At 53.0% G+C, this 16,527-nt stretch overlaps 2 protein-coding genes across 2 annotated transcripts in view; one reads left to right on the forward strand and one right to left on the reverse strand.

Annotated features, from left to right (window-relative positions):
- Window positions 1-16,527, forward strand: part of LOC147647194 (uncharacterized) — an 83,425-nt gene that overhangs the window by 37,916 nt on the left and 28,982 nt on the right. The window lies entirely within an intron of this gene.
- On the reverse strand, window positions 14,688-15,620 carry LOC147647195 (olfactory receptor 14J1-like). The gene has a single exon (XM_086872602.1). It carries the CDS (start codon window positions 15,618-15,620, stop codon window positions 14,688-14,690), a length of 933 nt encoding a protein of 310 aa, XP_086728728.1.

The raw sequence follows: 16,527 nt of genomic DNA on the forward strand, positions 1-16,527 counted from the left end.
GCAACCCGCCGGCTTCGGCCCAAAGCGGGGGAAGCCCCGGGATCCGCGGATCCCATTTTTCCTGCGGCTGCGGCTCCCCAGCCCCGGCGGAGCAGGAGCGGGCGCTGGGAGCCCGAGCCCCGATTCCCAATCTCCTTCCCTCTCTCTCTGCTGCTCTCTCCCTCTCCTTTGGGTGATCAGAAATGCCAGAGCGGCTGGAGAGCCCCGTGCCCAGCTCGGCTTTCCCTGGAAAGGGAGGCCTGGGGGTGCGGTGCCCCGGGATGGCCGGGAATGGGGCTCCGGGGGTCCCCGGGCTGACGGAACCGGGGGATCCAGGGGCTGGCAGGGGAGGATCCCCGGGAAAGGGGATGCAGGGCGCTGTTGGTGCAGGAGAAGGGGGTGCAGGGGGTCCCGGAGCTGGGGAAGGAGATGCGGGGGGGTCCCAGGGCCCAGGAATGGGGATCCAAGGGGGTCCCAGGGGGGCTCCCCAAAGCCCCTCCCAGGGCACAGCAGGAGCTGGGTCAGGAGCTCTGGCAGAGACAAAAGGGGGTGAGCCCGGCATGGGGGGGACATGGGGGAGTCACAGGCACTCCTGGGGGGGGACACGACCCCCGGGGACCCCTCCTCACCTTCTCCCACGTACCCCAACAGAGCCCCTAAATGGATGAGCAGAGCTCGGTGACTGCAGTATGAAACTTGTTCAGTGGCACAGGAGGATTTAGAATTGAGGACAGGGGAAGGGTTTAACCCAGCCTCCTGTTTGAACAGCCTGGAGAGGGGGCTGGGGAGAAACCCATGCCTGCATTGAATTGAGAGAGATCCAGACCCGGACTGGGAGAGATTTGAGACACACCCACCTTTGGACTTTGCTGTCCACAACACCCTGTCACATAAAGGTAAAACCTTACAAAAGAAAGGACTTGGAAAATCATGGTTTAGGACTTGTTATGTGAGCTTAGTGTAGCTAGCAGCTGGCCTGATAAGTTCCCAGGCAAAAACATCTTGAAGATGAAAAGTTTGTTAACATAACAAACTATTCCTGGGGAGAAAAACAAGTGCACCTGTAGTAACAAGGGATCTGTCCCATGGGAATCAATAGAAAAAGTATGAAAACATTGTTAGAGAGAAAAGTTTGAACTGACGTGTACACTCACCATTACCAACCAGTGAACTGAGTTCCCAACCAACTGGAATTAAGCACGGAGCCTTCTGATAACCATGTAAATATAAGCTGTGTGCAATAAAGCTTTGGCTGTGATGGAAGAAGAAACAGGTGTCATTGTCCATCTCTACTGCGACACATCCAAGCAGGACATCGGGTCCTGCCGAAGCAGAGGAAAGAAGCAGCTCTGGTGGCCAAGTGGCACGGCCCATTCCAAGTGTCCCTGAGCACAGAAACAGCCCCAGCACAGCTGAACACGGGGGGACCCCTCAGCCTCGGCTCAAGGGCTCTGCAGCCCCGCAGATTTGGATTTCCTGGCTGCAGCAGGAGGATGGGAGCCGCCCCTGAGCCTGCACTGAAGGCAAGGCAGCAGCAGCCAGGGCTCCCCAGCGGGGGAAGCCCCTGGGCCTGCCCACAGATCCTCTGCTGAAATCCTCGGCCTGGGCACCCTCCTTTGCCATCTCCAGCCCCTGCGGGACAATCCTGGCTGGCACTGCTGGAGCTTCAGGGCTTTCTGTGCCTGCCCTCGCCACAGCTGCTGGGGAAGGCACCGGGAGAATTCCACTCTGGCTCTCAATTACACTCACACTCTGGGCTGGCTGGGATTAGAGTACTGGAAAATATACCAAGTGTAAAATTATTTTTTATTTGATTTCTCCAGTCAGGCTTGGTTTGCATTTACCTTGAGGAAAGGAATTTTCAAGGATTTTTTAAAGGGATGTTCCACCACTCAGCAGAGATGAGCTTAACGTCTCAACAGACTGGGAAGAGCCCAAAAGATTCCCACAAAGACAACGACCATCAACAAAACATCAAGGCCCAGCAGCAAACATCAACCAACATCTACCCCAGACACTGCCCTGGCACAGCTGGAGACACCTGGTCTGGAAAAGGCTGAGCAGGAAATCCAGGAGTGCAGACCTAATTCACATCAGAGACACAGAAATCCAGGTGCAACAGGAAACCAAACACTAAGGACTCCACACCTTGGAAACAATGAACACTAAACCAATGGATTTCTATGGGTTCAGACTGAATAAAGTTTAGGAAAGATCTAGTAAAACTCACATGTCATGGAATGATTTTCTCTGCACATGCAGACTATGTGTGGTTGAAATGATTCTGTTCAGAATCAAGTCATGCCTTATTTCTCTAATAACATTGTTGGAGAGTTTTTGCTTTTCAGTTTCAGTGAAAGGATTACACCATTAGAAGAATTTTTCGTAATAATTCTACTTTTCTATTGTCAGTTCTGTTTGGGACAGGGGTGTGAGAATCAGTTTTTAGTCAGAGGAGAAGAAAACACTTGATTTCTTTCTAATTTTTGTTTTTATGATTGTGCGTGGCTCGTAGTGATGGCAACATTATGATATGGGTTTTTCCATGTTCACCTTTAAGCTGCATTTTGAAAAGTAGAAGAGTTTGAAAGGTGGCCCTTTAAAATGTAAAGAGTTAGTAGAAAATTGTTAAAAAAAAAAAAAAAAAAAAAAAAAAGCAGATGGGGGAGGGAGCTCTCCATGTGAGTCATCCCATGGCTGCCCTGGAAGAGAAGCTTCATTCCAGGCAGCCAGGAGAGGAGCTTTAGAAATGCAAATTAACACCCCTGGGGCAAAGCCTGGACAATGTACCAGGGTGTTCCTGCCTGGGGGAGGAATTGACCTGAATTCCTCTGCCCCTCACCCCAAGCTCTGCCTGCTGGCACAGATGGAATTTGCACAGCTGAAGACAGATCCCATGGTGAGGATATCTGACTCTGCAGCAGAAATTGGTTAAGCTAAAAAGGAAAACTGCAAATGGACAATGTTGTGAAAATTTCACTATAAAAAATGGGGGGAAGTCATCCCAGTCCCCACCTTAACTTGTGCTCTCACTTTCTATGTTATCTAGGGTGAATTAGAGCACTGGGGGTTTTTTTGCTCCAAGTTAAGGGAAATTCGTTGGGAATCCAAGTATGTGCTGAATTAATTAGAGAAAAGCCAAAAATTGATGCAACCCTGGCTGGAGGGAGCACCCAAAACTGGGGAAAAGATGAATGGCCACCAGAACAAATCCTGCAACACCATGGACCAGCCCCTGGGAACCCTAACAAATTCATATCAGGTACCAGAGAACCCATTTATCATTTCCATGGTATAATTAGATTACATGATGTCCTCAAAATAATCCCCAACCAGACAGCTCCAGTTCCTGACTTTCTTCCCAACCAATCCACCCAGATGAGGAACACATTTCACCATGGGATGGGGTCAATTATCTTTTAGCAGGAAAAGGAGGCAGAGTTTGTGGAAAGTTAAATGACTCAAACTGCTGCTGGCAAATAGATCACAAAGGAAAAGTGGAGAAACAGATAACAAAGGATATAAGAAAAGAGCTCATGTACTGGTCCAAACGTGGAAAGGATGGGAATGGGCAACATTTCTGTGGTTCCCTGGCAGACCATGGGTTAAACGAAAGCTGTTTCTCCTCTTATGTTCTACAGCAACTCTCATCTTTTCACCATGCACACACCTTGCTGAGTGCAGCTTCTTACATTCTACAGCAACTCTCATCTTTTCACCATGCACACACCTTGCTGAGTGCAGCTCATTCAGCAGCTGAGCAAGGGGATGCAGGGGGCAGCCAGGCCTCCTGAGCCACAAACGGCTACAAAAGGACAGAGAATGAGGGCACTGAGAGCAATCCCAAAATCAAAGAACACCCAGGAAGAAAAAACAGAGCCAATGAGTGAATCTGCTTGCAGATAGGGCCAGGGACTTGTACATAAGGAAGCAATGGGAGAAAGCATCAGTTTCAGAAAATGTTACTAATTGACAAGGACCGCTGCTCTGACAATGTCCCGCTAAATTCCTGAACTTCCAGAAGAACAAAGACTTAACCATCAATATCGGATGTTCTACAAAAGTGGTGGGTACATATTAACCGGGACATGCAGGAGGCAGATGGGGAAGTCTGAACCTTCCAAGCACCTCCGCCAGTGGGGAAAGGGACAGGGACACGCGGCCGGGAAAATCAGGACAAAAACGAGGCCGCGTCCTCCAGCAGCTGGAGAGAGCGCACGGCAAATGCCCCACGGCCTCTCCCTTTGGGCAGCAATAAAGTCACTCTCACACCGCTCCTCTGCCTCCTTTGGCCACACAAACCTCTGGCGCCGGGAATTTTCCCGCCCAGCCCCGGGCACAGCGCAGCCACCTCCGGGCTACCGACACGAAGCGGGACGAGCCAGCGCTGCTCCGGCACCGGCTCCTGCCGAGGCCCCAGCGGGAAGGAGACCGCGGGCAGCCGCTCCCGCAGCGCCCTCACGCCAGGGCCAACACGGGCCGGCCACGGCACAAGCCACCCGCCACAGCCCCCCGCCGCCCCCTCCCGGGCCCGCAGCGAGCCCCGAGCCCCCGCAGAACCGAGCGCGGCTCCCACCTGCGATGGCTGGGGCCGCCTCCGAGCTCCGCCGCCGCCTCACCGGGCTCCGGCCGCTGCCGCCGCTGCCGGGCCCGCACAGACGCTCCGGCAATGGCGGCTCTCCTGCCCCACGGCCGCCCTGGGGGCGCCGGCGGGGCCGGGCTTGTCCCCGCTCTGCCCAATCAGCGCGCGCCAGAGCCACGAGTGACGGCAGCAGCAGCCAATCGCAGCCAGCGGCGGGCTCTGCACACGGCACAGCCCCGCCCCGCGCTCTCAGGGTCCCCCCGGGCTGTGTGAGGGGAAGGGCGGAGATGAGGAACAGGCCTGGAACGGGCCCGGCCCGAGCCGCCATTGAGCTCCCAACACAAACAAAGTTCTCCGCAGCTCCCGGCTCGCCTTGCCCAGCCCTGGGTGTTCGGTGGCTCCGGCTCAGCGGGAAGCCCTGGAGCCTCACTTCTCCCACCTCTAATTACGTGCCTCAGTGCATCGCTCGGATTTCTCCCAAAAAGGGAAAACTGCCCCAAATACCTGTGGATGAGTGGGGGAGGAGAGAGATTTCTGGCAGAAAATTCCAAAAACTCAGAGAAGGATTGTGAGAAGTAAATTAATACCCCTAAAACCAGCTTCCCCCCACCCCTTCCTCCTCCCAGCTGTGCCTCCTACCCCGGCAGTGCAGGTGCGGTGAATTAAAGGGCCAGGAGACCTTCTTCTCCCATTAACAAGCCTTTATTAGAGACAACTGGGCCTAGAGGTGGGGGCTCGGGGGTGCGCGCTGCCACCGCTGCTCCCCATGGTTGACATCGAGGAGGAGGATCACGCAGGCCTGTCGTCATCCACTGTCAGCAGAACTGGAGCCTCTATCCTCACCAGAATTGCCCAGAGACTCTGTCTCAGGCTCGAAAGTCCAGGGGTGTCTTCCCTCTCAAGTCCTGCCCAGGTCATGGCAACCAGCTTGCTGGACTGAGATTGGCGCACCCAGTCTCCCCAGGTCCCCACTGCCTCCACAGTGGGGTCCTCCAGATGTTCCCTGAGCGTGGCTCGTTGTCCAGGGCTGTCTTTGCTCCCAGGTGGTAATATGATTTTAATATGCACCCGTGTGCAAGTCTTTATGGGAAATGGGGAAGTTCATCCTGGGCAGCAGCTGCTAAATTGCCTGATGGGCTGGGAGGGGGTAAAGGATGGGGATACAAATGCAAGGATAAAACAAGTACGAACTTCTTAACAGTGAACCCTTTTGGGACTTACAACACCAAAACCCCTTATCCAGGGACCTAAACTGGGATTGAAACAGGAACATATAATTTGAACATTGGGATTTTTATTTATAACAATATCCCCCCTCTTTTAATTTGACCAGGCATCAGCCTGCGTCAACTTGTTGTTTCAGGCTCCTGGTAGTGAAACTTCTTTAGTCTTTGGTATTGGTCATATACCCTTTTTGCTTCTTTCAGCTCTGAACTTTCTAACATTAGGATCTTAGTTTTTCCCTTCTCTTGGGTTATTTCTAATGAGTTGTAGATCGTGCTGCTAGACTGTATTACTGAGGTAATTACTCTGATCAAACACGGGATGACGCAGGGAAGAAATAACAGTTCTGCTAGTCCCGCTATACCAATGAATGCCACCTTTTTCCACCAGCCCTTAAAGGACCAGAAACTATCCCACCAATCAGTATTCAGGATCGGTATCCATTCTTGGTTCCCTAAGTAGGAGATTTTTCTGATCTCTTTAGAAATGTTCCAGATTACTTCACTTTTATCATCTATTTCCAGGCGGCATTCAGAGGTGTTGAACTTCCCACAGATTCCCCCCTCATCAGCGAGAAGGTAATCTACTGCCAGTCGGAGTTGGTACACCAGGTACATCAGGTCTGGGAGAGGTGGTCACTTATATGATCAAGGCTGGGGCTGTTTTGTTCCATGTTATTTCAATTACAGCTTGGAGCCTGATTATTCTGTTTAACATGTATATTGGGGTCCTATATCCCCAGGACCCATCCTGGGCCCAGGTTGCTGGCCCATAAGTTCTTATTATTTCCTCCAGGGTCCAGACTGTTCCTTTCCAGTTCTGGGTCCCTCCTGTGCTTATTACACTTCTCCTCTTCCTTTTTAGGGGCCTCTTTAGGTTGTCATATAGTGGTACTCCAAGCTCTGAGCCAATCTCTTTTGGGAGCAGGAAGAAAGCTGGCTTTATCACCCCAATCGTGCAGCTACCTGACCAGTCTCCTGGTAGATGTGTATAAGCTGCATCCCCGCAGATCCAAAAGAAATCATCTGGGGCTTCCCAAAAACCCTCCCTGTCTTCATAGGGGTACTCCCTATGCTTTGACAGGCTTCTAATTCCCCAGAAGGGATTGATCCCTTTTTCTGCATATTCGTAAAGGTTATATCCTTTGTGATGAATGCACCCTTTTTCCCTCTTCTCTAAGGATCAATATCTTAGGTTGGGCTCCTGGGGGAACCCATTTAGTTCCTAGATTCTTTGTTATAAGATATCTTTTGCATGCCATCTGCCCCACCAGGGTCCCATATCTTTTTCCGGTTTGTAGAATACAGTCTTCCCCAATTACCTTAGCCTTTAACTCCCATTTTTCCCTTCTCCTATACCCTGGTGTGCTTTGGCCTTCCCCAGTTCATTTTATGCTTAAAATTTCTCGAGGTTTTAAACTAATTCCCTTCCAGGGCCAAATATCAGACATTTTAGTACTCCCACACACCCAACAATCAGTTATATTTAATTCCTTGCTGATGTTTTCAGCTGAATCAATGAACAAGTTCTTCCCGCTCAAATTTTCCTATTCTTCATTTCCCACGCTCATGTCCACTCTTTTCTCCTTTACCACATCAGGTTCACCTTTTACTGGTTCGTTCTTTTCAAAGCACAGCCAAGCATCCCTCATGGGACAGTCTCCCAAAAGACGTTCTCTAAAAGTGGCTGTATTTCTGGTAATCCAATATGTTTTTCCGTTTTCTTGGCATTCTTCTAATTGTGATTTGTTATAACAAGAAGGACTCAAATTTGTGTGGACCCTTACCAGGGACCCTAGATTTTCCCCATCATACAAGGGATAATAACATTTCATGCAAGAGTCTGTCCCCATGGCATTGGTGAGGTGCATTGCTATCACCAGACCTACCATGAGCCTTGTGATGATCCTTTTAGGCTCCCTCCTGTCCGTGACTCCCAAGAGTCCAGCAGGAACCATGTTTGATCTCCCCTGGTCTTGCCTCTTGGGGTTTCCTCACACTTTTTTGGGGGTCTGAGTCCGAGGCTTACAGCTTTATTATTTTTTTTGTCCTTCTCCTTTTTACTGTTGTCGGTTTTGGTCTTGGGAAAAGCTGCCCAGGGAGGGATATAGTCTTGGCTAGGAAATTGGAGCCTTATTCGGGGGGGGAGGGGTTCTTTTACTTTTTCAACTAATAATAATAATAATAATAATAATAATAATAATAGTTACAAGTTAACCACAACTGGAAAACACCTTAACATTAGTTCACAGACTTTAAAGAAACACTTAACCACAAATGTAGCAGCCAAGAGAACACTTAACAACAACTGTTGTAACTCCAGTTCCTGATTGGGGACTTTAGTCTCTGGGTTTCCTTCTTAAGGTTATTTTCAAGTCCTTGGCGTTGGGGACAACAGTCCAGTTAGAGAGATCTTTTTCGGAGTTTACTTCCCCATCTGGTGGTGCCACTGGTCCTTTAACTCGAGTCACGTGTGTCCACCCTTTTTCCCGGGTTCTCACAGCCGTATGTGTGGTGAGTTGAAATTGGTAGGGTCCTTCAAACTTTGGAGTGAGAGGAGAGTTAGCCCAAGATTTTACCAATACCCAGTCCCCAGGGTTAATATGGTGTGTGTCTACCTCTAAGGGAGGAGTTTGAGGGAGATACCCTTTTTTCCTGAGGTTTTCTAAAGTTTTAACAACAGTTTCCAAATACCTCCTTGAGGTTTCTTCCCCTTCAGTATACTGGGCAGTGCTGTAAGGAGTAATTAGGAAGGGGAGTCCAAATAACATTTCATAGGGGGATACCCCTAAATCTGCTCGAGGTCGGGTTCTTATCTGTAATAAAGCCAAAGGGAAACATTTTATCCAATCTAATTTAGTCTCCAGAGTCAGCTTGGTTAAGGTCGTTTTTATGGTCTTATTCATGCATTCTACCCAACCGGAGCTCTGGGGATGCCATGGGGTGTGTAACCTCCACTTTATCCCCAGGGCTTCAGTGGTTTCCTGGAGGACACGGGCAGTGAAATGGGGGCCTTGGTCCGAGTCTATGTTATTGATTAACCCATACCTGGGGACAATATGTTCCAAAAGTATTTTGACTACTACTCTCGCTCTTTCATTCCAAGTGGGAAAAGCCTCTGGCCAATGGGTCAGGTGATCTATGATCACTAGCAGGTGTTTGTATCCCTGTCCTAGAGGCATTTCTGTGAAATCAATTTACACATTTTGGAAGGGTCTCTCCGCTAGTTCCCTCCCCCCTTGTACGGGTTTCGTCATCACTCGTTGGTTTACCCTTTGACACATTACACAGCCCTGAGTGATGGCCGTTGCTATATCATAAACCCCTATGCAGATGTTCTCCCTCAAGAAATGGTCACATAGACCCTGCGTCCCCCAATGTGTCAATTTGTGTATTTCATCCAATACCCTGCTGTTGCAGTCCGCAACTCCAGGATCTCGTCCAGAGAAGCAGCAGGATTCTGGGGACCAGCATCAAACACCAACCGAGACGGGCTCCCGTTCATGAAACCATTTATTCAGCATGGGAACAAAGTCAGGTCCAGAACAGAGAGCCCTGAACAGAGGCACAGCAGGGTTTCTGAGGGGCAGAACCCCCGAGGGTTTCCACCTTTGAGGGTGGAGTTCAGGGTCAGGGACCAGTAGAAGCACAGCAAGGGAGAGTCCCTCAGGGACTCAAACCCAATCAGAACTCCTGGGCCGCCCTTCTCAAGGGGTTTGGGGTGGGACAATGTTAACTCTTTGTCTCCCTGAAGCTGCTACCACACCACAATAATATTTTTTCCCCTGATCTATCATGCTGAGCACCATGCAAGGCTGTAGAGAGGTCAAGACAACCTCTGTTTTTAAAACTCTGCCCTGCAGCTATTCCTTACGGTGCTGTCAGCAGGGAAGACATTTTGTCTTCTAAAACCTTACTTCTGATAGTTTTTCCATCTGAAAACTATCTGGGCCAGGGGCAGCACCCAGGGACCTGCCCTGCCTGGGGGAACTTATACCTGGATCTTATAACTAAGTATCAGAAACAAGGGCACACACTCTGTATTCCAGACTCCAACATTTTATTCTTATTCTTAATTTTCCATGTTTTAAGTACTACTACGTCTTCATCTACTTCAGCTTCTACCTCTTCTTCCTAATATTCCTATTCTTATTCTTTATCATTTTTTGGTTTCTGGAGGGTCTTATGCAGGTTTTAGTGGGGGGGGAGGGGTGTTGGGTTTTTTTCTTTCCTATTACTACTTTCTAAACACAACTTTCTTTTCTTTTGTTAGAATTGTGTGTGTTGCAGTCCAGCAGGCCGCCGTCGTGTCCTGGGAGCAACACCTTCTGTCTGTGTCCATTCTTCATGGCCAAAGTGCCCCAGGATCAGCATGGAGTCCTTTCCTGAGGAGAGGAAATGGCCTTGGAGTGCAGCAGGGAGGAGCTGGAGCCAGTGTCCCTGCAAAGGGCCAAGAGCCGTGTGGCTGTGGCCCTCGGGGACCCGGTGCAGGGGTGCCGCTGGCGGTGCCAGGCTGCCGCTGGGAGCCGATGACTTTCCAGGTGCCTTCCCGGCCGGACGATGGGCCGGGATGCGGCGCTGAGCCCCGGAAGCGAGGGTCCCCCTTTGGGTGCCGCTTTGGGCTGCCGTGTGCCCTCAGGGCACCGGGCAGGCCGCGGGGCAGCCGCCATCTGCAGCCCGGCGCTGCTGGCAGCGGGCGCTGATCCTGCGGCTGTGCCACCAGGCAGGGGCAGCGGAACAGCCCCTGCAGCCCCTGCAGCGCCCGCAGTGCCCGCAGCGCCCGCAGCGCCCGCCTCAAGAGCGAGTGGCCTTTCCTGTGGGGAAGCGGCTGCCCAGGAGAAGAGACATTTTCCACCATGGCTTGGGCTGCCAGAGGGCCAGGCCCGGCACAGAGTTGCTCTTGCGGGCACAGCTCAGGTTCCTGGCACTCCACCCAAGCTTCTCGAGGGACAGGCAGCAGGATTCCCTCTTGGGCTAAATCTGCCAGTCTCTGCTGCCTGGCCTCTTCTCCTTCCTCGTGCAGCTCCAGGACGCTCACCTCATCCCAGTCATCGTCCTCCCGCTGCCAGGCCTTGAGCTGGCTGCACAGGATGTCGCAGTATTCCCTGCTGTCCTGAGCCAGCTCTCCATCACTGTCATCATCCCAGCTGCACCTGGAGGATTTTCTCTTTGCTTTGCCTCCAGTCACCTCCTGGCCATCCTGGCACAGCTCTTGCTTGCGGCAAGCTTCCCAGTCCAAGAGTGCTCGGCGGCTCGTGCCTTCTCCTGGGGACAACCGCTGCTCAGGAGATTCTTCCCAATCTGAGAATTCCTGACAGTGATCTCTGTCCGCCTGCCACGGCTCCTGCTCCCTGCACTCGCCCCACTCGGAGACAACTGGGGAGGGCTCTTGCTCCCTGCCCTCATCCCAGTCCCAGAAATGCCAGTAACTCCCCCATACTTGGACCAGCTCTTGCTCAAGGCCTTCATCCCACTCAGAGAGCTCCTGGCAGCTCTGGGCTTCTCCTGGGGACAGCTGTGGCTCAGTGCAGGCTTCCCCTGGAGTCCCTTGCTGGAACTTGTTCATTTCTCCTCGGCAGAGCTCTGTCTCTTCCTCAGCGCAGGACTCCACGGCTCCTCTCCTCCCTCTGCTCGCCCTCTCAGCCTCCTCCTGCTGCTCCCTCAAGGCCTGGGCTCTCTGTGAGCCGGGCCAGGGCCTGGGGGCCTGGGACTTGGGCTTCGCCTTCTCCTCCTCTCTGCCTGCAGTCCTCTGGCGCACACAGGTACCTGGACACAGCCACTGTCCTAGGACTGACCCAGTCCCCACAAGCCCTTTATATACCCCCCAGCCGGGGCGGGGCTCTGCCATGTCACAATGGACTTTGGGCACCGCAAGGTCCCGCGTCACCACGGGCCCTGACGCACCGTGCCTGTGTCACAAAGGCCACCCCGGCACCCCGTGCCTGTGTCACAAAGGCCACCCCAGCACCCCGTGCCTGTGTCACAAACGCCACCCTGTCACCCCGTGCCTGTGTCACAAAGGCCACCCCGGCACCCCTTCAACAGCCCAAGGCACCAGGAGCGGCCTGGAGCAGCCCAGGCCTTGGGGGATTGCAGCCCCTTCTTCTGAGCCGCTCCTTCAAATGATCAGGAGTGGCTGGGGCCAAGTGAAGGTGCAAAAGGAGACCGTGTGTGTCTTCGTTTGAAAGACAGGGGCCTGCTAAGGGAGGCAGGAGGCTCCTTTGCAATGGAAAATGTAAACCCCCTCCCTCCCAATTATTATCCCTTTGAAAGGCACTCTCTGGCAAAGATAGGAGGACAGGAAGAACAGTTTGTGCTGCTTTTGCATGAATTGCTATTTGGTGAGCAGGGAAGAAGCCCCCCATGGAAATGATTTTACTGAGAGGAGCTGCTAAGCGAGAGCTGCCCCTGTGCCAAGCAAAATCCAAGAGCTGGCTAGCTGTGGGAACTGACTACCTATTAAAGCATTTAAAAAGCTGCATCCACCTCTGTGAGACTGACATTTTGCAGACAGGCAAGCCCGGGAAATCTCTCTCCTGCTTCCACCTTTGAGGAGGTACCCGGCTGCCGGTTGGGCCGGGCCCCGCTGCACTGCGGCCCTTGCAGTCGTGCTGACAGTGGCCGCAACAATCCTTAAAGCTTCAGGGTCCCCTGACATCCGGGCAACCGAGGAGGAAATTAAAGGAGTGGGTTCGCTGGAGTCCCCAAAACCAACTGGAATAGGAAAATCAAATAGGGATGAGGCCCATGAAGCTTGCGCAGCACAGGAGCAAAGTGCAAAGACCAGGCCTAGGGGCAGACACAACAATATCTAGGGGAGGTGTGAGGGCGCAGTCTGAGGGCATGGGTCCAGACACAGACTGGGGTTAGAAAGATGCAAAATACTGCGACAAATTGCAACCAATCGGGGGAGAGAGACGGGAAGATTCTAGAAACATAACTTTCAGTGGGGTGACTTGATGAACGTATGAATTGCCATCAAGCCTTTGGCAAGTGCTTCCCAAGGCTTGAACTCAAAGCCTGCTGCTTCAGGGCTGAAGTCTTTCTGGCCCTGTGTCCCAGAAGGGCTGAATCGCACAGGCTCGGCCTGGCGGGGCCGGGCTGGCCCCAGCAGTGACCGGGTGGGGACGGGAGGCTGCGGGACCCCGGCTGAGGCTGGGCCGGACCACGGCTGCTCACACCTTGCCGAGCCTAAGCCGTGCCCCGCTGCCGGCCCCCGCTGAGCTGGAGTCCGCTGGGCTCCGGGAGGAGCTCCGGGTGGCTCCAGGCCCCCTCGGCCATGGCCTGTGTGGCACATGGTAATTGAAAGAAATTGGCCAGGAGACAAGACTCCTGTTTGATGCCTTTATTAGGATTCAGCTCTTGGGGTGGGGGGGGCCCAAGGGATTGCTTGCATCACAGCTGTTCCCACGCTGTCAGCTCCAAAGAGGAGACACAATTCAGCTTTGCAGCACACACTGCAGAGCTGGGGCTTCTGTCCTCATGAGAGTAGCCAGGGACCTGTTGTCCTGGTTTGCTGTCTAGGGTTGTCAGTCCTTTCCAGTCCTCTTTAGGTCATGGTGATGCCGGAAGATGGTTTCTAAGCAGGTTTAGGTGATGCTGGGAGATGATCTTGCATCATAGCTTGCTCAAATATGTTTCCTTGTCCTTTTATTCTTCTGTTAGCTCATTGTTTTGGTGTCCTGCATGCCTTAGTTTGCATTTTACTCGGTTACACAGCTTCCTGGGAGTTTCTTTGTTCTAGTGTGGCACAGTGACCATGGGAGTTGCCTCGTTCTGTGGCACACCTTTCTAATGGGTTGCTTTTGTTAGTTGGATTTAGCCCCCATGGGAGCAGCTCTGTTACAAGGTAGCAGGGAAGTAAGGGGAAAGGGTACAGGAATGTCTCATAAGAACCTTTAAAACACTTCAAAAAGTGGTAAGTAATTAACATTACTAATAACCATCAGAGCAAACAAGGGGTACAAGGTTCACAAATGGGATAAGAACATTAACTGTACCTAACTAAACACAGTATTTGATCTGGGGTGGATTTCTTGAGAGATTTTATTCATGACATGTGCCTGCAAGGATGCAGCACCTCTCTGAGCTGGGGGAGAGGCCAGGGCTGCACAGGGGGGATGTTGTTGGCAGCTCCATGAGGACGCTCTGGGATGCTGCCCTGGGGTGTCCAGCGCAGTGGGGATGGATCAGCCCCTGCTCTGCTGCTCCTTCCCATCTCCCCCAGGGACCTTGCAGAGCCCCAGCCATGCTGTTTGCCCCCAGCCTGCCCACGGCCAGCCTGGGGCTGCTCACGGGGGTTTTCTGTGCTGAGCTTTGGCCTGGCCGTGTTCTTGAGAGAGCCTGGGCAAGGAGCCTGGAGCCCCCAGGCCCTGCCCTGAGGCGTCAGCACTGCCCCAGCAGTGCCCATGGCCTGTCCCTGCTGCAGCCCCGGCACTGCCACCCCCAGAGCTGTGCCCGGCCCCGAGAGCACTCAGGCCCTGCAGCAACACCAGGGCCAGGAGGGCAGCGGGGCAGTGGCACGGGAGCAGCACTGGCAACACCAAGTGCTGCTGCTCCTGGCCACAGCTGCTGTGCCAGCACTGATCTGCCCCCAGCTCTGCACACAGACACTGCTGCTGCAGCTCCAGAGAAGGGAACAAAAGGGGAATCTCTGGAGAAAACTTTGCTGGGAGATCCTTTCGTTCATTTAAAGCCACCAAGAGCACAGCCCCTCATTGACACAGTCTGTGGCCTCAGGGAAGGTGGAGAGAAACAAAATGAGAAATGGCACAAAACAATGACATTTTATTGAAGACAATTTTAAAACACAAAACTAAGTAAATGAACCTCCTAAATGAAACCACCAAGAAGTATCAAAGATAAGTTTTATTACAAGTTATTTGCAGGAATTGGCCAGCAGTTTAATGTTCCTGAAATGATCCAGTGATCATTCTCCACACTGCAGCCTTGAGCTCCTGGTTCCTCAGGCTGTAGATGAGGGGGTTCAGGACTGGAGGCACCACTGAGTACAGAACTGACACTGCCAGATCCAGGGATGGGGAGGAGATGGAGGGGGGCTTCAGGTGAGCAAACAGGAGAGTGCTGATAAACAGGGAGAGCACAGCCAGGTGAAGGAGGCAGGTGGAAAAGGCTTTGTGCCGTCCCTGCTCAGAGGGGATCCTCAGCACAGCCCTGAAGATCTGCACATAGGAGAAAACAATGAACACAAAACAGCCAAGTACCACACAGGCACTGACTGCAATGAGCCCAAGTTCTCTAGTGTAGGAATTGGAGCAGGAGAGCTTGAGGATCTGTGGGATTTCACAGAAGAACTGGCCCAGGGCATTGCCCTGGCACAGGGGCAGGGAAAATGTACTGGCTGTGTGCAGCAGAGCAGTGAGAAAGCCACTGGCCCAGGCAGCTGCTGCCATGTGGGCACAAGCTCTGCTGCCCAGGAGGGTCCCGTAGTGCAGGGGTTTGCAGATGGACACGTAGCGGTCGTAGCACATGATGGTCAGGAGATAAAACTCTGCTGAGACGAAAAACAAAAAAAAAAATAGTTGGACTGCGCATCCTGCATAGGAGATGTCTCTGGTGTCCCAGAGGGAATTGTGCATGGCTTTGGGCACAGTGGTGCAGATGGAGCCCAGGTCAGTGAGGGCCAGGTTGAGCAGGAAGAAGAACATGGGGCTGTGCAGGTGGTGGCTGCAGGCTACGGCGCTGACGATGAGGCCGTTGCCCAGGAGGGCAGCCAGGGAGATGCCCAGGAAGAGGCAGAAGTGCAGGAGCTGCAGCTGCCGCGTGTCTGCCAATGCCAGCAGGAGGAAGTGGCTGATGGAGCTGCTGTTGGACATTTCTTCACTCTGGCCATGGAGTCCTGTTGAAAGAAGGGAAAGTGACAAGTCAGGGGAGACTTTACTGAGCAATGTCCAAGTCCTTTCTCCCAGCCCGGCTCCTGCTGCTCTGTGCCACCCAATTTTCCTTTTCTCAGAGCCCTTCCTTCAGCCCCGTGCCTGGAGCTCTGCTGGGATCTGGCCTTGTTGCTGTGATGAGCAGGGGCTCTGCCCATGGACAGTGAGGAGTCAGCTCTGCTCTGCAGCAGTGGGGTCATGGGAACGGGGTCAGGGGCCAGTCCTGGGGTTGGACTGCATCATCCCAAACTGCTCCTGAGGCAGAGGAGCCTGGCAGCATCTCCTGTCCCAGGGGTCAGGAATGGTGATGGCCAAAGGCAGTTTGAGAGGGTTTCCTGCTGTGCCCAGAGAGATCAGAGAGAAATGTGCAATGCAGGAGCATTGGCTGTAACTCAGTGAAGGGTGCAGGGAGCTGCTCTGTCACTCCATCTGTCCCCAGCTGCCCTTTCTGAGACTGAAGGCAGGCACTGTGTTCCCCTGAAAATCAGCCTGACACAGCTGAGAGCAGAGGGACACACAGCAGAGCAAACTGGTTCAGTCTTTCTCAGAGTCTCAGCCCCACTCCTGGCCAAGGACACTTCTGTCCTCAGTGTCCCCTGGAGACAGCTGACAGCTTGGGTGGCATCCCAAGGACACACCAAGGGTCCTGTCCATGGCACTGCTGGAGGAGAGTCGGGTCATTCCCAGCCTCCCAGCCTGCCCTGCCCAGAGCTCCTGGGGCAGAGGGAGCTGGGACATCCCATTGCTGTGCCCAGCCTGCACAGGAGGAGCCCAAGGGCTGGGCCTGCCCTGCAGCTGGAGCTGCCATTCCCAGAGAGCTGTCAGCAATGCCATGAGCACCTGGGCAAGG

The sequence above is a fragment of the Cyanistes caeruleus genome, unplaced genomic scaffold (assembly GCF_971803275.1).
Source record: "Cyanistes caeruleus unplaced genomic scaffold, bCyaCae1.hap1.1 HAP1_SCAFFOLD_65, whole genome shotgun sequence".
Taxonomy (NCBI): Eukaryota; Metazoa; Chordata; class Aves; order Passeriformes; family Paridae; genus Cyanistes; species Cyanistes caeruleus.